Here is a 23093-nt window from a genome sequence, read left to right as displayed (position 1 = left end):
TTTATGATTCCTTAGGTTGACTACTAATGGATGTGGTTTCGTAGTGATTCTGTATGTTGTCGCACTTTGAATATTGCAACACATAACCATGAAAATAAATGGAGGTTTTTGGAACTAATTTTCCATCTTTTCTGTCCTTTCCTTAGTCTAAATGGGAAAAAGTGGTGTCTCCGGAAGCATATATGTGATTGGTTTTCTGAATACGACATCAAGCAAGAGGGCTCGTCTTGCACATAAAAGACCGCCGTGCTCAATTTCCTCCCTCTGGAGCTAAAAAACTAGCCCTAGTTATTGCATAGTTTCACAATAGAGAGAATGAGACTGTTGTTGTAACGGGGAGCTTGGTTCCTATGCATTGTTTGGAAAATTGATGGAAGTTATGTACAATTTAGGCTTACAATATCGGGTAGAATCGTGAAAAAATGGGAATTCCGAATAATATGTAAGCAACTAGAGGATGACTTAAAGGTTGGGATTCAAGATAATCGGCTTATAGATCCAGCATTACTCTACGAGGTTGGTCATGACTCAACAAATTCAGAAGCCGAGAGTTCACATATGCACAAAGTCAGTCCGATCGAAATAGATCTACAGAAAGACTTGCAAGATTGTCAAACGAGTACTGAGGAACATAGTCAAGCAGTATCAGAGAGAAATCATGAGCTCTTCTCCCACGAGGCATGAGAACCAAGACCACGCGGACTTCTAATTCAATTGGCAGAGATGAGTATTGCAGCGTTGGCTCGTTGCTTTTGTAGTTAGAATGATGGAAACCTGCTGAGGAAACAATTCGTAGGTAAGTGAACTCGCTGATCTTCATAACAGTGCCTTCTTTCTTCTTGTTTCTTCTCGTTTTCATTTCAAAAATAAGTAAAAAAAAACTCGTAACAAGCTGTTGGTACCCACTTTTACGCATATATTGCCATTCAGGCATATTATGTGTGCATTTTAATTAGTGTTAACTTTGCTGTTGTTTCTGGCAAGAGAGCTCGACAAGAAGAGAGAAGCTCCACCTACTTATCGACTTAAGATCGAGAAAACGAGTTCGACCAAGAAAGCATGCAGAGGCTGTGGCTGGAGAGTTACCTGAAGAGGTTTGGGCGAATAATTTCTTGCGAAGAAAACTCAAACAAGAACCAGATCGCGTGCTCATACATGTGGCAAGCATGCAAACATGGAAAGTGGTCATGATGGATGAAGATTTGGTGAGTTTTATCTATCTTTGTTTTCATTTTTACTTTCTCTTTCCTTGCACTTTCGGATCTTGCACTTTCATTCCCACGTATTTTCGTTTCAGTTCATTTCCTTTCTAAGCAATTTCAATTCCCAGTGCTATCTGCTTTCTTCGCACTTAGTTAACGCATAGATTCGTCACTCGATCCAAGCCTCGTTCGCCATTTTTATAATCAGGTATGGAACCATGGAGCGATCCCGATCGCTCTCCCTTCACTCTATTATTCCTGTAAATAGATTCGAGCACGCGATTCATAGCAGATTATTAGCAACCTCGGTTGCATGGTTACCCCGCTATGTCATTTTTCCGGAAAAAAAATATTTTTTAAAAAAAATTATAAATGTCGAATTTTCCTCGAGACAAAAGGAACAAATATATAAAAAAAAAAAACTGATTTTGGGCTTTCTCAAAAATTAACCTTCCATCATGCTAGGGAATATAATATATCTTTTGATGATTCGCTTGCTTAAACAAATAAAATTACCCACTTTCCATCTTATACATAAACCGTCTACTCAGAAAAGGAAGGAGGAACTCCACCGAACGCCGCTTTCGACATCACGACTCCTCCCTCATCTTTCCATCCGACACCGCCGAGCTCTGACAAAATGGAAGATCGCCGCCACCTGCCGACGGTGGTGACGAGCAGAAGAAGAAGAAGAAGAAGAAGAAGTTCGTCTTCCGGAAACAGAGTCCCCGGCGGACCGACGGCGACGGAGACCGGCCAGCGGAGGCGACGGGCTACCACCGCCGACCGAAGCCATGGAAACTGGTGACGTAGCTTCGGGTGAACGATTCTCTCCCTGAGGTTCGTTCTGGGCTTCATGATGCAGCTTGCTATATAGATCAGGTAACGCCTGGCACATCCGAATTTTATTTGAGTTGATGTGAAGCTTGAGCTGGATTTTGAATTCGATTCGTTCGGTGCTGCAATTGCGCGGGCACTTGAAGGATGTGTTGTTGAATTTTGTTGGAGAGACGTTGAATCAGTGTTTCTTCGTAAGTTTAGTCTGTGGATGCTTGGTAGTGAATTCATAGGTTATCGACGTTACGCCCTGCAAAATCAGCGACAATCTCTGGAAGGTATAGCTTTTCTATCTTTGTTTTCATAGGTGGCGATTTATTGAAAGAAGTAGGTGAAGTCTAGGTTCAAAGGAAAAAACAAGCGAGGGAGAGTGAAATAATGGGAAGTAGGGTGTATATGGGTTGGTTCAATCCCCTTTTCAGGTAAAAAACCGAGCCAATCTGGGTGCCGTAGGTTGGGACTTGGGAGGGAGGGAGATATGGATGGATCTGGGTGCTTTTGAGGTGTCTAGGAAATGTGGATGTGTATGTGTATGTAATTATCATACAGATATGCAGCGGATGATAGGTTTGCCAGGAGAATTGAATTCTGAGAAACTTCGATCACTGGGATAGGGCTCTCACCAGGAAAGGTTGCTTGACAGCTGAGTCCTTCTATCACTTGTTGACTCTGGCAACTTTGGAGAATTGAAAACCAAATTTACTTAGAGCGTGAGAGTAGTATGAACATCGGTTGTGCCCATGGATAACTGGTTAGGTAGTTATTTTCTTTTGCCCTGTGGACTGTAGATATGGAAATGAATTAATCGCGAGAAACAAGGAGTTTACATAAGTTATTCAGTACAATAGAGAGAAAAGCACAAGAAGCTGATTGTTAGTTCTAAATTTTAAGGCCTTCGCAACAGTTTAGAGTTCTCTTTTTGTCATTATGTGCCATAGCGTTTATGAAGGAAAATGACCTAAAAGCTAATAACTCTTGGAAACTTCTAAGAATGTTTGAGGGAAACCTGATCAATGAAAGATAGGCTTCTGAGGTACCAATGGTAGGACACACTGGAATGAGAAACGTGTAGTTTCTCAAATTAGTTGCTGTTCTTGCTTTAGTGTTGTTAGAGCCAAATCAGCTTAAAAGTTACGTGGGATTTGCATCTGAATCACGAGATGAGTATGTGGTGTTAATCATTGCTTGAAGTTAATGACCGGTATATTATACAAGACCTGCAAGATCTTGATCATATAGCTATGAGACATGCATTCATTCCATCTGTAGCTGCATATTGATGTTGAAATATTTCTACTGGTAGCAACTTGATGCAGATTTCCTCTTGAATTGCCTGCCTGCATGCATGCCTGCCTGCTTGAGAGAATTTCTGACTCTTGTCCTCATATTTTTTTCTCCTAAGAAGTAACAAGAGCTATTTGCTTTTCTTATATAAGGCAAAGCTTGCTCTGGACTGCCTTGAAGTTCCAGTTGGGTAACAAGGTGCATTTCTATATGATAATTTATTTTCTAATTCAGATGATTAGTAATTCAATTTTAATTAGTGAAGGATCACAGATTGTACTTTGTTAATATTGTACTTTGACTGACTAGCTGTGTGATTGTTAAGGATGGGAACATTATTGCGGCAGGAAGAAACCAGACTAATGAGACACAAAATGTGTGTTTATCATTGCTTCGCCTCCCCCTTCTATAAATTTTGGCCAACAGCACTTTGTTATCCCCTCGTAGTTTATCGTTGATCATTTCATGTTTCTCCCTCAATTGTTTCTTTACTAGATGATAAAACGATATATCTGAACAAATCTGTTAATAAGTGGAATTTTCCATACATTATTAGGCTGTAAAGGGTTTGGTTCCCATCATTCGTTCATAAAATATGTCTACCGCTAACAATAACAATAATCTTGCATTATTATAGACATTGTTTTACGTTTTTCATTTGCCACTGTGCTTTGTCTGGAACCATATGACGTTCTTTATCTGCTTAGGGGAAAGCTCCTGATGATTTTTTCTTAGGCCGTATGGTAGCTAGACTTTTGATATGCTTTTTTGGTATGAAAATGCATTGTGAGCATTGTATTGCCTTTTAAGATCTGAGAACCTGCTCCTTGGCCACATTTCTTCTTACAATGACCACATTTACACAAATACTTTAAGCTGGGTTTCTGGTAGACATCTCTTATCTAATATTCTATTGCTGTCACATTAATAGATATGTGGTGAAAAATAGTTGATACGACATATGTGGCCCGTTTAGTATCTCGTGGAGCATAATAAAAAATAAAGACACCTTGCTACAGGGATATATATATATATATATATATATGAAAATACTGTTAGAAAAGTTGGAGGTGGCTAATCTAATAAGAAGCCTCTTTTTACAAGTGAGATTCTCAGCCACTTCAAGCGAGTATCTTGTTGAATTCATGTAGTATGCCCGAATCAATCTTACGTATATTCTCAATCAGTTAACTTGAAGGGGAAAACATTTCTCATGAAATGCATTTCCTAAATTTATGTTGAAACTACATTAAGAGCAACTGTCTCTCTGACAATGCTCCTTAATTTGATATTCTTGCTCTGTTTTTCTCCTTGTGCTTTCATAGGCAAGAAGACATGCAGAGATGGAAGCTCTTGATGTTCTACTTGAACAGTGGAAGAGGACTGGATTTTCAGCTGCAGAAGTTTTCAGTATGCTCACTGTATGTGACATGAACCATGCATAATGTTTGCAGCATCATTATCGATCATTGGTACATCTATTGATCATACTGAAACAAAACTAAACTTTACTAGAATTTGTTTATTCATATGATTAGATGACTCTTACCCATTTTTGGTTATAAAGGAGGTATATATGGCTGTGCAAACGATAAATTTGGAGGCTGTGGCTCAATACTGTCGTTGCATTCCTGAGGCATGCATTAGGTCAATTTCTGAACTTGCTTTTGTTGCTGGTTTTGTGTCTACATAGCTTTACTATGAAATTGTGACATACGACAATTGACAACTAAAGCTTACTGAAGGTTTATGATTCCTTATGTTTGTTACGGGTGAATGTGGGTTTGTAGTGATTCTGTACGTTGTCGCACTTTGAATATTGCAACGCATGACCATGAAAATAAATGGAGGTTTATGGAAAGTTTCATAAACCTTATCTTTTCTGTCAATTTTGTTTGGTGAATACTTGTCAATGTCATTTGGTTCGCTAGATGTTTTTTCATTTGGCTGTGTGTGGTTAATCTGATGGCTTATCTTTCAAAAATTTCCAATCTTAATTTAACTTGCAACCTTTTAAACCCGTATGGATGAGTATATTTTTTTTTGTTTTAGTTTGGGGGTTAGATATTCGGTGATTTCTTTTACTGATTCATTTCCTTTTCTCTGGGTTCTTTTGGGATTAGAAAATGGTGATCTGATAAGTGAAAACAAGAAGGATAGTGATGGCGGTTTCCACATTAACTCCCCAATATCTGAGGACCACTTTCCCTCATTGAATGAGGGCAATGAGGACTTAAATTGTGGAGAATCGCCGTCTCCTCCGTTCACATCTATGAATGAGCCTCTAGGGTGAAATGCAGTTGTTCAAACTGTTGAGGAAGTGGAAGCTGGAGATGTTTTACAGATCGATCAGAGGGATGTTGCGGAAGCTGTTGGCGATGAGACTGATGGCCAAGGAACCGAGTTAAAGTCTAGAAGTTTTTTTATTGTAAAGGTTGTCAAAGAAGAGGAAACCGAGGAAGGGTTGGAGAACGCGAGTATCTACATCGAGAGGCTCAAGTCTGCGAAGGAATCGTGCAATGGAGAGAGTGAGAGGTTGCCCATGGCGAATTCGGCAGAGCAGCCAGTATTTCACTTGTTTTTGATCAATTGTGGCTTCCAAATTTATGATTATTTTGAATTTAAGCATCAGAAATGGAATCTACTTAATTACTTTATTGAGCTATTGCTCCATGGCATGAGGTAGCGATGACTCTGAGGGTGACGCAAAGGACTTAGTGGATGAATTGCTGTGGATTGCTTGATGTCATAACTGGATCCAGGACATAATTTCCAGGTTTATATTTTCCAGTCACCTGGAAAATTGGTATGATGTTTTCATGGCTGAGAGCGGGTCTATTGCATTCTGTAGCTGCATCACCTGGACTTTGTAATATAGCAACATTTACATTTTTATCAAGCAGTGTCTCTACTCTTTGATGTCTCAGTTGTTACCTTTGAGGCTAGGCTAGTGCTGAAGAACTCGACCATCATGGAAAACTGTAAAATTCTATTTGTCAAGCGCATAGACTCGTGTTCGCTTCCCTGTTTCTATAAACTTGGCAGTTACTTCTGGATACTTCTACATCTTACCTATATAAATGAACTTGTTACTTAGCTTGGTCGACATTTTCACGAACTATTAGAACCCATATTGTGCTCTCATTGTCCTCAGGTCTGAAAATCATTCTTGTTGCTGGGATGCTCCTAGACTGCGAAGTTTACCATATCCAACCTGCAAGTACTTGCGGTCTGTTAGCAGCAGCTGTTTACTACGGCTGCTCTATACCTAGTCACTCCATATCATTTGCTCTGGCCGATGCACTTTCACCGAATCATGTTTTGATTCGTGCGGATGACCTTTGTTTGCTATTCCTTCCAACATCAGTATATATGTTGGCCAAAGGGAATGACAGACTTGTCAAAAGAATATATGGCTTTGGGACCGAGTATTTTCAGACTTGGACCCATGAAAACATCCGGAGCTTCCTCTTAACGTGAACTCTCAAGCTTGATCCCTTCTAATTGTCTTTTGGATGCAGAGAGAACTGGGAATCAGTTTTTGGTCGAAAGATAGGAAGCTCAGCAAAGAACTGATAGTTTGCTTTTGGCCCGACACGAATGTTATATCATCCTTAGATCTCGCACACGCGTACCTCTTGCGCGATTGCTTTTCCCGCCATTTGGTTTGATATGGTATTTCTAAAACTGTAAAATGATGCGACTGATTGTAATTAACAGCTAGCCTAAGGTAGTAAATAGAGCATAAACCTAAACTACATTATATTCAAAGATTGCGACATTTTTTCTGAGAAAGAAAGCTTGTTAATCGTGATATTACTGTTGTGCTATGTACTCAAAATTACAGTACTCACATTGCCAATGTGATTTTTGCTGAATGGTTTCACTTCTTACCCTCTTCGTGGAATGATCTCAATTACTCAAAAATTAGTATCAACTTCGACAATTTCACCCCAATCTCAACTTTTTTTCCGTGTAGCTTGATTGCCTGAGAAAGCTATAGAAGTAGTTGATAGGGGAAGAAATATATAAAATTCATTTCCGTAGCATCCATTGCATTGCATGCGGAACATCTTGATTTTCTTAACGATTTTTGAGAAAGGTACTAAAATATATTTACAAAAAACGAAAAATATCACCAAAAACTTGAAATTATACCAATTTTATTACAAAAATCTTCAAACTCGAACCAGCAACAAAATACCTTCTATCTACTATAAAAAAAATCGCACGCTTTGCCTACTACAATATAATATTCTAAATTATTTTTCCTTTGATGACAGAAATCTCAAATTTGTATAAATGTGACAAAAAGATAGTATTGGTGTTACAGTTAGTATAATTTAGGATTATTAGTAACACAAGAAAAAGTTGGTGCTATAATAGGCGTAGCTTAAATTTTTTTGCTGGTTTTAATTCAAGAAAAAAGTTGTGGAGTGTATTTGCCTCAGAAATTCTACCACAACTTGGCTGAAATCCTCATATAATCATGAGAATGTGTCTCTGGGCACATGCAAAAATCTGTAGAGAAGAAGATAATTCTGTAAATAAAGTGAAGAAATTTAGAATACAAGAAAAAATCCTTAAGAGAGAATATTAAGGAATTGCATTGCCTTTGAAGGAGACAGGTGCGTCTTTCTTCTCTGTTTCGTTGTTAACAGTACTTGACTCGAATCCCTCCATCGTCTTCTTTGTTATTCTGATCTAGGCGACCCACCACATGTCTTGAGTTTCTTAAGTCCTTTTTATATGATGATTTTTCCTGCGCTTATCTTCTTCTTTTTTGCTAGAAATTAAACTTTATATTGCAAACAAAGCAATTACAAAAAGGAAGCATTACCTACATTAGAGCGAAATATAAAAGAAGACTCTACTAGTACAATATTTTTAACTCTAGAAGGGAGATCATGGTAAAGAAAAGAGGATGCGGTGCCTATATGATTAGAGGCCCGATTTGCAAGTGCATGAGCAGTTCCATTCTTGGATCTACGGGTCCAGTCCAAGCTCCAACCTGGATTGTGCTGAAATTGAAAGCAAGAATCTGCAACGAAAGATTGAATACTCCAAGGGCAAAGACCCTTTTGTTGGATGGCATCAATTAATACCTTACAATCGCTTTCAAAGATCGCTTTTCGAATGCCCAGGGACTAAGCATAATTGCAGGCGAGAAGGAGAGCTGCTGCTTCCACTTCCATCGGCGAGTTCCAACGTCCTCTCCTTGTCCAAGCTTGGACTACTAATCTGCTAGCCAATCATGCAATGATACCTATGGCTCCTTTGTTATCTTTCCACGCACCATCTACATTAAATTTGAGCTCTTGATCTGATGGCGGAAGCCAGGTGTCTGTTCCTACTCCAATCGAATCGGCTTCTGGACTTGGTGTGACTGTGTTTTCTTCCTTGAACTTGTTCGAGAATTCCATGAACTCTTGTAAAACCAACTTAATTGCCTGGGAAGGATTTGGAATAGCTTGATCATGTAAAATGGAATTCCATAAAACCACATTCTAGTACATAGAATCGCTGCATAGAGAGTGAAGAGTTTGCAATCGAATCCCATTATCTCTACAATTCGTCCTGGGTCAAGGAAGTGGTTTATCATTTCCTTTGGTGATGTGAAGTTCCAAACAGATGAGATGATCCCCTTGAGCTCTGTCTCCATAAAATATGGGCCAAAGGGCATGCTGTGAATAGATGGACTGGAGTTTCTTCTGAATTTCCACACAACGGGCATGAAGGGTTTGGAATGTGAAATAACCTACCCAGGTTAGCTCTACAGGGCAAGACATTGGCCGTTGTCCTCCAAAACATCATCTTGTGCCTCTCATGAACTCTAGCTTTCCAAATTTTGGTCTAGATTCCAGAGTTAGAGCCATTTGCTGTAGGCACTTTGATGAGCTTATAAGCGGATTTAACGGTAAAAATTCCATCAATAGCTGGCTGCCAAATTGGTTTATCCATCCAAATGGAGGATGGAACTTGAATCTGAAGAATGTCTTGGACCGAGGTTGGGCAAAACACCTGAGTTAGACTGTTTACATCCCAAGATTTTGTCCTTGGGATAAAGAAGCTGGCTACTTTCCTTTGCTTTTAATATAGGATCAAGATCAATAAAAGAAGGGAGATGCTTTGGTACGTGTGGAATCCAAGGGTGATTACCAACCTCAATTGACTTATCATCTCCTACCTGATAAAGAGTGCCAAGTTTGAGTATTTCTCTAGTGTCCATGATTGCCTTCCATAACCGAGATGCTGATGCCTTAACCTCATGGTTCCAAAAATTGGATCTCCGTAAATATTTTCCCTCAAGGAGTCGAACCCATAACTTGCCTCTATCTTGTATCAGTCCCCAGCCGAGTTTGAGGATCAAAGCATTGTTGAAATCCCTGGTATGTCTAAAACCCAGTCCACCACTTTTCTTATTTCTACACAAAGAGACCCAACATTTAGGTGTGAAGAACCTGTTTTTCTCCGCCGGGACACCCCACCAGAATTTCCTAGTGGCTGCATCGAGTTTGTCACAAGTGACTCTTGGCAACCTATTGGATTGCATAACATAGATCGAACTATTCTGAACAACCGATCGAATGTACGTTGCTCTACCTGCCTAAGACAAGGACTTCCTTTTCCAATGACTAAGTTTGTTATCAACCTTCTGTTCAAGGAATTGGTATCTAGCTTTGCCATTTCCACGTTTGAAGAGAGGGTTGCCAAGGTACAATGCATCAGGATTTGTCTTCTTCATGTTGAGTTCGTCCATGCAAAATTTTTTCATTCATGTGGAAGTGTTTTTTGAGAAGAAAACAGACGACTTTTGACGATTTAAGCTCTGACCTGACCAGGAGTAGTAAATTTGAATGCTTTCCTTCAGCACTCTCACATGTCTCTTTGTGGCTTGAACAAATAACAACAAGTCATCGGCATACATAAGGTGTGTCAGAGGTGGACTGTCCCGCCCTGCTCTTATCCCTGTGATCATCTTTAAGTCCTCTGCCCGATTGAGTATTTGAGATAGAAGTTCAGAATAAATTATGAACATGTATGGTGAGATAGGATCACCTTGTCGTAGACCCTTTTGAGGTGTAAGACCTCCAGCAGGCCTACCATTGATGAGCAAAGTATAATGAACTGTTGAAATAGACCGATTTATGAGTCTACAAAAGTGATCAGAAAACCCCACGCTACGAAGTATTGTATTGAGAATATCCCAATCAACCCTATCGTAAGCTTTGGACATATCCACCTTTACTCCCACAAAAGCCCTGCCATTTCGTTTCTTTTTCATGGAGTCTATGATTTCCTGTGCCATAACCGAGTTCTCTTGTATACTTCTACCCGGGACAAAGGCCGATTGTTGAGGTGAAATCAAACGGCTAAGAAACCCTTTTAGTCTATTGGCTAACAACTTAGAAATAAGTTTGTAGCTCACATTACACAAACTTATGGGACGAAACTAGGTAAAGGTATGTGCATTCTGCGATTTTGGGAGAAGTACTATGAAAGTATGATTAATGAGGTGGGGCAAATGACCTATGCGAAAAAATTGCTGTACAAATTGGATAATCTAGGCCTTCACCACATCCCAACATTTCACATAGAAGATGGCATGAAATCCGTCTGGGCCCGGTGATTTAAGAGGGGCCATCGCTTTTAGGACTCTATAGATTTCATCTTCCGTTGGAATCTTCAAAAGTTCAAAGTTTTCCTCTTCAGAAATAGCCTTAGGGAATAACTCCCCTATGCAAGGGTGTGGATTGAGTGTTGGTCCCGAGAAAAGCTATGTATACTTGGATAGAAAAAATCCTTTGATCTCATCCATATTCGTGATCCATCGGCCCCCATCATCTTGCACTGCCAAGATATAATTTTTGCGCCTTCTAATAGTGGTAGAGAGATGGAAAATTTTGGTATTTCGATCACCCTCTTGTAGCCACAATTGTCTTGATTTTTGCTTCCACATCATCTCCAGTCTCTCCCATTGCTCATTAATATCCACCTTGATTTCTTTTTCTTTCTTGCTATTCTCTTCTGAAGGATCATCCATTTGAATGGAAACAAGTGATGAAGTCAACTTTTTAGGGCGTTGTTGGCAAATGCCAAAGTGTTCCTTATTCCACTTTTTGAGGGCTATCGCAGTTGATTTTTGTTTCCTATGCCAAGAGGCCATTGAATTGTCCACCACGCTATTCCAAGCCTCTTCCACAACATTAACACAGGTTGAATCTCGCAACCAAGCGGCTTCAAATTTAAAAAGGCGTCTCGAATTATCCTCAAGGGAAGTCGAATTCAGCCAAATAGGAGAATGATCTAAATTTACAGCCGATAAGTGGACAACCCCTGCCCGAGGGAATTTCTCACACCATGAAGTTGAACAGATTGCTCGATTCAGTCTTTTTCGAACGCTTGCAAAGCCCCCTCTACCATTTGCCCATGTATAAGGCTGGCCTTTAAACCCAAGATCAACATAGCCCGCTAAATCCATAAAGTCCGCTAGGAAGCGACGAGATGGGCCCGGGCCCCTTCTGTTGGACGCCTCTGAATCATAGATGGTCTCATTGAAGTCTCCAATTCCAACCCAGTCCTCTCCCAAGTTTCGAACCCGACTAGTGAATTCTTCCCAAAATGCTTGCTTAAGTCCAAAATAAGGGGGTGCATACACCAATGAAAGCCACCAGAAATGCTCAGGATTTTCTCTGATAGAAACCTCCGTATGAATTTGGTTTTTGTCTGCGAAGGAAATGGATAAGACCACAGGATCTTTCCAAATGACAGCTAAACCTCCCGCTGTATTATCCGCGGGAATTGAAAAGGAGTGGGTAAATCCAATCCGTCGTGTAATAGTTTCTATCCGACTAGTATCACATTTTGTCTCCGATAGAAACACAATATCTGGGTTACAAATTCGGCACGTAGCCTTCAACTCTCTCAGAGTGGGTATTCCTACAATGCCTCGACAATTCCAGGCTATAATATTCATGGCAACGTAGGGGCAGTAAATGGCCCACCTCCTTTACCCACTAGCGACAGAATAAGAGTTACTCCTCAAGCACCAACAACCTCCAAAGAAAACACCAAACTTCTCTAACAACTTCCTAGTAGGCATCGGAGCAAACACTTGGTGTGCTGAAATGATTTCAGCGCATTTTCATTGACCCCCTCCAGCCATACCGAGGTGCTAGACTCTGTTCGAACCGGAAGATATCACCACCAGTCGTCAACAAAAAAACCAGACCTTGCCTTCAGTTATTGTTCAATGGACAATGTAGTAAATGCACAACCAGCAGAGAATAACAGTTTGGGAATTTATCTGCCCACTTAACTTCTGTTTATCTGAATTACAGGGGCTGAGGCTAGAGCGGTAATCACACCACCCATGAAAATGCCACAATTCTCCAACCGCTAACTACCAGGCATTACAACAAACACTTGGTGAGCACTCATTCATCAATCAAAGTATAGACGGGGATCACTCGATCTCTGGCATCACCAAGCACCAACAAGTCCCAGCTGAAGGAACATCTCCTTCATTGGCACACAACCAGCAGAGAGCATGACATCACTGATGAAGTAGATCATCCTCGCCACGGTCAGGGGGGAATTGGCAACCTTTGACGAGAAATGGGTGAAGAAGGGAATAAGTGGAGTTGATGCGATGACGAAAGGAGGGAACTCCAACCAAGCGGAGAGGTAGACTCCCACTGAGGGAGGGAAGACTCCCAAAAAGGGAGAGGTGAGCTCTCACGAAAGAGAGATTACTCGGGCGGCTTCTTTTTACCTGCGCTTATCTTCTACTTTCTCTAGATGATGGACTGATAGAGAGATTAGCTCTAATTCTGTGATTTGGATTTTATGATGCTTGGGGGTGTTTCGATTTGTGTAATGGGATTGATTCTATGGAGATGGCTAGAATTTGGAATTAACAGCTAGTGTACAGTAGGAATAGAACAGAAATGTGCCTAAACTACATTAAGTTCGAAGATTGTGATGTATCATTTCCTGAGAAAGAGAGCTTGTTACTTGTGAAATTACTGCTGTGATATGTACTCAAACTTACAGTACTCACATTGCCAATGTGATTTTTGCTTAATGGTTTCACTTCTTACCCTCTTCGCGGAATGATCTCAATTACTCAATAATTGGTATCAAATTCGACAATTTCACTCCAATCTCAACTATTTTCTGTGTAGCTTGCTTACCTGAGAAAGCTATAGAAGTAGTTGATAGGGGAAGAAATAGATAAAATTCATTTTACCTTGAGAATATGTCCGTAGCATCCATTGCATCCGGAGCACCTTGATTTTCTTAACGATTTTCGAGAAAAGAACTAAAATATATTTAGAAAAAAAACGAAAAATATCACTAAAAACTCGAAATTGTACCAATTTTATCACAAAAATCTTCAAACTGGAACCAGCAACAAAAATATCTTCTATCTACTATAAAAAAATCATGCGCTTTGCCTACTACGATATAATATTCTAAATTATATTTTCTTTGATCACAGAAATTTCAAATTTGTACAAATGTGATAAAAAGATACTATTGGTGTTACAGTTGATATAATTAAGGATTATAAGTAACACAAGAAAAAGTTGGTGCTATAATAGGCGTAGCTTAATTTTTTTGCTGGTTTTAATCGAAGAAAAAAGTTGTGGGGTGTGTTTAACTCAGAAATTCTACCACAACTTGGCTGAAATCCTCATATAATCATGAGAATGTGTCTCTGGGCACATGCAAAAATCTGTAGAGAACAAGATAATTTTGTAAATAAAGTGAAGAAATTTAGAATATAAGAAAAAATCCTTAGAGAGAATATTAAGGAATTGCATTGCCTTCGAAGGAGATAGGTGCATCTTTCTTCTCTGTTTCGTTGTTGACGGTACTTGACTCGAATCCCTCCATCGTTCTTCTTCTTCTTTGTTATTCTAATCTAGGCGACCCACCACACGTCTTGAGTTTCTTAAGTCCTTTTTATATGATGATTTTTACTGCGCTCATCTTCTACTTTCTGCAGATGATGGACTGATATAGAGATTAGCTCTGATTCCGTGATTTGGATTTTAAGATGCTCGGGGGTGTTTCGATTTGTGTAACGGGATTGATTCTATGGAGATGGCTAGAATTTGGGGGGGGGGGGGGGGGAGGGGGGTTGTATATTCATCTGTGGTGGTTGCTATGATTAGCCCACCAGGTGTTCGTTAAAATTCCCTAGAGAAAATTGAGTTGAACATCTCACCGGATAATCATCTTTTGTGAACGTGTACTAGAGATGACGACAGTACATTAGAGATGATGTGGAGAGGACCTTAAACGAGCGGAGAATTACAGATTCTGTACTTGCATTGGTGTTGCACAATGTCCTGTTTCATTCGGGGTTGAACCTGATTTGTGAGAGGGCTTGTCCTGCTTTATGTTGGCGTGTGATGACGTACTGCTCGTTTGGTGCATCAACTGGTCTCTATATCAGACTGTGAATCGCATCGAAACTCAATTTTCCCGTTCGAGCAGTTCATGCTAGTTTTGTCCGGAGAATTCTGTGGTCTTCTTATGAAAATGTGCCCTCACTTGAGTGCGTATGCTTGAAAAAAATCCTTTCTTTACCTAGTCATCCGTCAAAACACTTGGGTAAGAATAGTCCTTCTTACATTTTTCAAATATGACTTCCACTTTTTAAATCAAGAAGTTGTTTTCCTTATTTTTGAACTTGGTAGTTGATTGAAGTCATTTTCCTTTGACCAGACTATCTTCCCACACCAAAATTTGAAAAATAGAAAGAACGTTTTCCGGTAAAATATTTTCCTCCAAACAACAGAGCCTAAGTCAAAATGTATCTTCGTCTTTCCCAAACTATCCTTCAATCGTAGTAGAAATATGATAGGTCTTTAAGGACCACATTCTTCATAAATAATCACCTATTTTCATCTATGCATAAGCATAACCACCTAACCTTTTTTTTTCTTTTCGCTAAATCCCCTTTACCTCTGATTAACTTCTTCATATCCTAAAATAACATTCTGTAGTTCTTTCTTCTATTTATTCTTTTTCTTTGTTTTTAATTCTTTCTCTCCACCTTCTTTCTTTGATTTCCCCGTTCTAAGCTCCTTCCTTTCCTCCACCATAGGCAAACTTCGAACTCCGTCGATGCCACTTTCAATATCACGACTGCTCATCTTTCATCCGACACCAGCGAGCTTTGACGAATGGAAGATCGCCACCTGCCAATGGAGGCGATGAACAGAAGAAGTTCTTCTTCCTGAAACAGCCTCGCGAACTGAAGGCGACGGAGACCAGCGAGTGCAGGTGACGGACTACCACCACCGACCGAAGGCATGGAAACTGATAACGCAGCCTCGGGTGAACGATTCTCTCCTGAGGTTCTGGGTTTCATGCAGCTTGCTATAGATCAGGTAACGCCTGGCACATCCAAATTGTATTAAGTTGACGTATTACTTGAGCTGAATTTTGAATCCGATACGTTGGTGCTACAATTGCGCGGCAACTTGAAGAATGTATAGTTGAATTTGTTCAGGAGACGTTGAATTAGTATTTCTTCATAAGTGTTGCTGCAAAATCAGCAACAATTTCTAGAAGGTGTAGCTTTTATTTCTTTGTTATTGTAGGTGGCAATTTATTGAAAGACGTAGGTGAAGTCTAGGTTCAAAGGAAAAACAAGTGAGGGAGAGTGGAATAAAGGGAAGTAGGGTGTACGTGGGTTTTTTTTTTTTGGTCAAAATTGTACATGGGTTGGTTCAGTCCCTTTCTCAGGTGAAAAACTGAGCCACATCGGGTGCTGTAGGTTGGGAACTATTTGGGTTTTTTTTAGGTGTCTAGGAAATGTGGATGTGTAGTATGTGCTTATCATAAAAATTTGCTGGACAATTGAATTATGAGAAACTTCGACCACGGGGTAGGACTCTGTCGCTAAGTTTCATGAGGCGCTTGAAGAGGCAAAACCATAGAGGAATGAAGAAGATGCAGTGAGATGGTAAGCCATCAGGAGAGGTTGCTTGACAGTCAAGTCCTTTTGCCACTTTTTGACTTTGGTACCTAGGGAGAATTGAAAATGAAATTTACTTCGAGCGTGAGCATAATATGAACATCAGTTGTGCCCATGGATAACTGATTAGGTGGTTTTTTTTCTGTGGCCCTGTGGCCTGTGGATATGAAAAAGAAAAAATCACGAGAAACACGGTTTACGTAAGTTATTCAGTAGAATAGAGATAAAATCACAAGAAGCTGATTATCAATTCTGATTTCTGAGGGCTTCACAACAGTTTTAGGGATCTCTCTTTATTCTCATGTGCCATAGCATTTGTAAAGGAAAAGGACCCAGAAGCTTAGACACTAGGAAGCTTTTTGAATGTTTGAGTGAAACCTCTTAATGAAAAGAAAAGCTTCTGAGGTACCCATGGTAGGACACACTAGAATGAGCAACATGAAGTTTCTCAAATTAGTTCCCTTTTTTTGCTGTACCGTTGTTAAAGCCATATCAGTTTAACCATTAGGTGGGATTTGCGTCTGTATTACTAGATGAGTATGGGGTGATAATCATTGCTTGGAAGTTAGTGACCAGTATGTTATACAGGACCTGCAAGATCTTGATCATATAACTCTGGGACATGCATTTGTTCCATTAGTAACTGCATATTGATACTGAAATATTTCTACTGCTGGCAACCCCCGATGCTGATTTCCTCTTGAATTTGCCTTTATGCATGCATGAAAGAATTTCTGACTCTTGTTCTTATTTTTTTTCTCCTTACAAGTAACAATACCTATTTGCTTTTCTTATATAAGGCAAAGCTTGCGTTGGACAGCCTTGAAGTTCCAGTTGGGTAAGATACTAGTTGTCCGTGACCAAGTGCATTTCATATGTTACTTTTTTTTCAAATTAAGATCATTAGTATTTCCGACTTAATTAGTGAATGATTTCAGATTGGACTCTTTGATTGAACAGCTGTGTGATAGTTGAGGATGGGAATGTTATTGCAGCAGGAAGAAACCGGACTAACGAGACACGGAATGTATGTATGTTTATCATTGCTTCTCCACCCCCTTCTATAGATTTTGGCCAACAGCACTTTGTTATTGTTCTGAATTAATGACCTCGAATTATCCACTCGTAGTTTATTGTCGATCATTTTATGTTACTCTGTTAATATGCATTTATTAGATAATAAAATAATATATCTGATCAAATCCGTTAATAAGTGGAATTTTCCATGCATTATTAGGCTGTAAGGGGTTTCGTTCCCATTATTCTTCATAAAACATGGTTACGGCTAACAACAACAATAATCTTGCTTTATTATGCACAACGTTTTATGTTTTTCGTTTACTGTTGTGCTTTGACTGGAACCATATTACGGTCTTGATTTGCATTTGTGAAGTTCCTAACATTGTTCTCTGAGGCTATTTTTAGCTAGACTTTTGGTATACTTATATGGTCTAAAAATGCATTGTGACCATTGTATTGCCTTTTAAGATGTAAGAACCTGCTCCTCGGACACAGTTCTTCATACAATGACCATTTACACAACTAGTTTAAGCCTGTTTTCTGGTAGGGATCATCTCTTATCTAATAGTCTATTTCTGTAATCATTTATAGTCATGAGGTGACAATACATTACCATAAATGATTTTATGGATAGTAATGAATATTTGATGTGAAAAATATTTGGCCCTTTTACTATCTTTTGGAGATTAATAAAAAAATACAAAGGCACCTTGCTACAGGGGTATATTTAAAAATACTGTTAGAAAAGGTGGAGGTGGCTAATCCAATACGAAGCCTCTTTTTCCTTGTGAGATTCTCAGCAACTTCAAGCGAGCAAAACTTGTTGACTTCATGTAGTATATGCCTTGATCAATCTTATATATACTTTTAATCAGTTAACCTGAAGGAGAAAATATTTCTCATGAAATGCCTTTCCTAAATTTATGTTGAAACTACACTATGAGTAACTGTCTCTCTGACAAAGCTTCTAAGTTTGATATGCTTGTGTTGTTTTTCTCCTTGCGCTTTCATAGGCAACAAGACATGCAGAGATGGAAGCTCTTGATGTTCTTCTTGTACGGTGGCAGAGGACTGGATTTTCAGCTGCAGAAGTTTTAGAGAAGTTTTCAGCATGCTCCCTTTATGTGACATGTGAACCATGCATAATGTGTGCAGCAGCATTATCTATCATTGGTACATCCATTGATCATACCGAAATAAAACTGAACTTTCCTAAATTTGTTTATTTATGATTAGATGACTATTACCCTTTTTAGGTATAAAGGAAGTATATTATGGCTGTGCAAATGATAAATTTGGAGGCTGTGGCTCAATACTGTCGTTGCATTCAAGTACCTCTGAGGCATGCATTAGGTCAGTTTATGAACTTGCTTTTGCTGCTGGTTTTGTATTTACATAGCTTTACTTTGAAATTGTGGCATATGACAATTGACAACTAAAGATTACTGGAGGTTTATGATTCCTTATGTTGATTACTGATGGATGTGGGTTCATTGTGTTTCTGTATGTTGTTGCATGTTGAATATTGCAACACATAACCACGAAAGGGAACAAGTTCGAATCTTCCAGTCACTAGCGTCTTAAGTGGGGAGCCCTGGTGGTGGGTTCCTGGGCTAGCTCCCCTCCAGGTATAGTCGGTGGTCGTCGTTGGGCCTGTCGGGCCCGCGGTGGCCATGTGCACCCGTAAGGTTGTGCCAGGCCGGATCCTGGGTATAAAAAAAAAATAAAAATAAATGGAGGTTTATGGAACTTTTTCCATCTTTTCTGTCCTTTCCTTAGTCTAAATAAAAGAAAGTGGTGTTTCTGGAAGCATTAAGAAGTCAAGTTTATATTTGTTCTTTCTTTTCCCACTTTGTTTCCTTTTTCTTAAATTCTTGGTGACTTGTTAGACATTTCTATATTCTTTATTTTCCCTAAAAAGTTTACAGTTTTGGGAAGTGCCACATGTTAAGCTAACATTAGTTTCTTCTTTCCTATGCCCTCTCCCCCCTGTTTCTTCATCTCTTCTTCCTGACTTTTTTCACTGCAGTGAGATTCTTTGATGTCTTTAATGTTATCATGTTTAAATCGAGAGATATAGTATCTTCAAAGAAGTATGATATTTTAACTATGAGGCAAAATTTATGCTTTCTGATCGGCCATGGGCAATGTACTTGATAAAATATCTTTTCTTGTTTAATAGTTGCAATTGTCTCTTCTTGCATACATGAGAGCATGTGCCTGCTAAATTGTGGTGTATTGCTTGTGTTTGCAGTATGATTTTTCATCTGTCTGACACTGTTATGAGCTAACATTTCATGTTTCCTAAGTTTGTTCAGAACTCATCAATTTTTTACTCCGACTTTGTCGACATAAAGTTAAAATGTAGTGAAACAGGATCTGTTTTATTGTGATCTGAGCAGTACACGAAGTTGCTAATCTAGATTACAGACATTGTTTTTCTGTTTAAAGTGTTAGTTTTGAAAGAACAAGCTCAAGTATTGGGGGAAGAAGCAAGAGATGCACCAAGGATGCATCTCAACAGCAAGTTCAGGGAAAAAGAATAAACCATGAGAACTCATACTTTTAGAGCTTGAAATTTATATTTACGTTGCGATTAATAATCTGATTATGAGTCAAAAGCATTCTGGGATGCATCTGCCTGATTTATGAATGTTTCCATCTTTTTTCTTTTTTCTCTTGCAGTGTTGGGAATTCTGGATCTAAGGGTTTCAAATACTGTGGGGGTATAATGGCATCGGAAGCCATTTCTCTTCTGCGAGATTTTTATGAACGAGGAAACCCTAATGGTATAAATGGCGATCAACCATTTTAATTAGTTGAACTGTCTGTTCGAAAGAATGTAATTATAATGCAGTGTGCACCTATTTACATTAGATAACCCAAGGGAACTGGTAGTTCGTTTTCAATGGACCCATAGTTAAATACTTTAGAGGAGGCTTTTATGAGCATAATAGAGAAATTCTACCTTTGAACCAAAGTTTTCTTTATCAATCAATGAAGCTGAGCATTGTGCCTGCTAGCAACGCCTCCCTGAAAGACCTTTTTGGAAAAATTTATCTTTTAGAGCCTACTACTATGATCTTCCTAGCACTGATCCCCTTCCATATTGATTAAGAAGAATTCAGGAAGCCTCTTTTTTTTTTCCTACTTTTCAATAAATTCTCTCAACCAGCTAGAGAAAGAACTGTAGCTGGGGCTTTCGGTGATTATAGATCTTGCTGAACAACTCTCTGTCTCTCTCTGTCTCTCTCTCTCTCTCGCACTTGTCCATATGTAAATTGTTTGCTGCAGTGAAGATATGTTGTATCCTTGATGTGGAGAATTATTTGCTAATCCCAGGTAAATAAAGCTGGCCCAATGGAGTGTTTTGGAATGACTTAAGGGTTAGTGAAATTGCAAGCATCGAACTAGTGGGTCATTGGTTGGATAAGAACCTATTTAGAAGTTTTCTCCATCAAGGATAAGGTGCTCAAGAGTGCTCATCTTGAGATGGTGCATACACTTATCCAAACCGACACTAAGTATACTTGCTTGAGTGGAGCGGTGTTCAGCCTTATAATGGTTGCTATAATTAGGTGTAGAATTGGCCCAGTAAACAAAAGATAGAGTTTCCAGATGCCCAGTCTCTTTTTTTTCTTGGCTAATTTTCAGATGCCTTGTTAATCACAAGTAGCTTACCTCTAGACTCGGTATACCTAGCCAGATTGCCATTTGAAAAATGGGATGTCATGTCCTTGGTTAAGGAAAAAGACGAAGTGCAGTATCTTAATAGTTGATAATCCATTGGTTAGACTCGTTAGAGAGAAATATCTTCTTCCTTGATCCCTATTGTGAGTTACTAAACTTATATGGTTCTTGGTCGAGCAATTGTCCAATTTATGCTCTGCAGTTGCAAATATTTCAAGAGACTGATTGGACCATAACCTTTTCATGCCTCAGAGATAATTAGTATGCTTTAAAACAGAAAAGATGGCCTTAAATAATTTGCCTTTGCAATGATAAAATCAATTTGGTTCATGTTTCTTCTTTGTTTTGTTGAACCTTGTTACATGAAGTATCATTTCTCTTCTCCTTTTTTCCCCTCCTTTTCCATTCATTCTCTGTTTATGACATTGTGGAATCTACGATTTGTTTATATATATGTATGCTGAATGCTAATATTTGATTTTCAGCTCCAAAGCCTCACAGGTCACGGGTTACTCAGGCTTCTCATTAGATCTATATGCATTGATTCTTCCTGTTGAATCTTCTTATGCCTTTGCACAACTAGGTAAGACTGTTGAAATTATGATTCCTTGCTTTTCTGAACATAATGTACATCATGTATGGTACTATGAAGCACCTCTGCTGCATATTGAACGATTATCAGTTACTTGTGCATATGACAAATGGGCTGCATGGTGAGACCTTTATGTAGTATAGCCTGTTAACAATTGAATGGCTCGGATTAGGGTGCTGTGGCAATGTTTCTTGCTGTGGCAGTATGATATGATGCTCATGTGACGATTGAGTATACCTATAACTATAAATTCTCTTGCATGGTGGTATTCAATCACGAGGCAATATAAAGGTCTTCAAAATGAAGTTAGACAACATCCTTGCTCTTCATTCCTGATTCTTGGTTTATTCTAATTATAATGGCCATTGTTCTTATTCCTGTCAGTGTCAGTTAATCTCTTCATTTGACTAAACCTATAGTCAAACTTGCAGTTCAAGATAGTTCCCATTCTTGAGGTGAACTCATCGCAAAATAACTTATGAACTAATAGTTTTCTGACTCTTTGTATACTACATGAAAAGTGCAAATCTAGATGTGACATCATTGGTGCAGATTCTGGCATAATAAGATTCTCTGCTGTTTGTTTTGTGATGTCAAAAACAGTTAAGGGTAATTATCTTGTCTCAAGATCTTAAAAATTTGTATAATCATAATGTTGTTCAGATAGGCCTCTTAGTATTGAGATTCGTGTGAACGTTATTGACGATAAAGTGTCTGCAAATGGAATTTAATCAAGGGACCTGAGAAAGGAAGCGTGATGCACATCTGGATCAGTTTTTGCTTAGATCTTAATGTGTTTATTGAGGGTTGTAGCTGTGATCACAAGTCCATTTCATGCTTTAACTTGATTATCAGATTGTAAGATAATTATTGCATAACCCTGTGTAGGCATCACTTTTCTGATGCTAATTTTTGTCATCAAAATATTCTGTAATCTAGCTTGATTTTTTTTATGAGCTTTCTAAGTTTGAGGTAATTCTAGGCATGCTATTGATGTGTCCAAGCTTCATAATTCTGGTCTAGATCATGTGTGATCCCTAATGGTCCGCGATCTAACGGGCCAGTGCCCAGCCACAGGCCTTAGGATGCGGGGCTGTGCCGTGCCTCACTAATACCATATCCTATTTAGTGTACATGTCATTTACAAAGAAACAAGACTCCAATTCTAGGCAAACAAACCTCTTCCAAGCAACCTTGGCCCCATGAGTATTCTCTGACCTTCCATTACACAAATGTTGAGCATTTCATGTCAACTTCTTTGGCATGGTAGAAATTTGACAATAATAGTTTATCGAGCTGTAAATAACAACAAACTTGATCAGTTGGGGTCTACCTGCATATTTGAGGTGTTTTTACTGTCTATGCTGTCATTCCAGTTGGAATCTTTCTGATCAAGGACCTACATCCTTTGTCACTTAGTCTACTGGGGATAAGAGAAGATCCTAAACCTAAGCCTTAACAGACAATTTTG

General features: G+C 39.0%; 1 protein-coding gene across 6 annotated transcripts in view; it reads left to right on the top strand.

Annotated features, from left to right (window-relative positions):
- LOC115694640 (tRNA-specific adenosine deaminase TAD2-like) overlaps window positions 1-22578 on the top strand; it is a 266483-nt gene extending 243905 nt beyond the window's left edge. The window contains exons 12-23 of one of the 6 annotated variants that reach the window (XM_056307624.1): window positions 147-796; window positions 985-1205; window positions 1754-2084; window positions 3476-3699; window positions 4649-4744; window positions 4891-4970; window positions 5447-5889; window positions 6010-6099; window positions 15445-15730; window positions 17090-17158; window positions 17281-17351; window positions 18354-18511. Coding sequence is in view for 2 of the 6 variants with exons in the window: in XM_056307633.1 (XP_056163608.1) it covers window positions 15653-15730; window positions 17121-17158; window positions 17281-17347; window positions 18354-18513; window positions 18597-18693; window positions 20026-20129; window positions 21516-21559 (588 nt within the window). In the remaining 4 variants the exon portion in view is untranslated. Of the gene's footprint in view, window positions 1-146; window positions 797-984; window positions 1206-1753; window positions 2085-3475; window positions 3700-4648; window positions 4745-4890; window positions 4971-5446; window positions 5890-6009; window positions 6100-15376; window positions 15731-17089; window positions 17159-17280; window positions 17352-18353; window positions 18514-18596; window positions 18694-20025; window positions 20130-21515; window positions 21937-22358 lie in introns of those variants that run through there. The other 5 variants (XM_056307633.1, XM_056307632.1, XM_056307626.1 and 2 more) reach the window with 5 other exon arrangements.
- The last annotated feature ends 515 nt before the right edge of the window (window positions 22579-23093 follow it).

This window comes from Syzygium oleosum, unplaced genomic scaffold, assembly GCF_021117445.2.
Source record: "Syzygium oleosum isolate NSW1041296 unplaced genomic scaffold, Sole_v2.1 Sole_v2.56, whole genome shotgun sequence".
In the NCBI taxonomy this organism is placed as follows: Eukaryota; Viridiplantae; Streptophyta; class Magnoliopsida; order Myrtales; family Myrtaceae; genus Syzygium; species Syzygium oleosum.
This window is presented reverse-complemented; position numbering and strand designations above follow the sequence as displayed.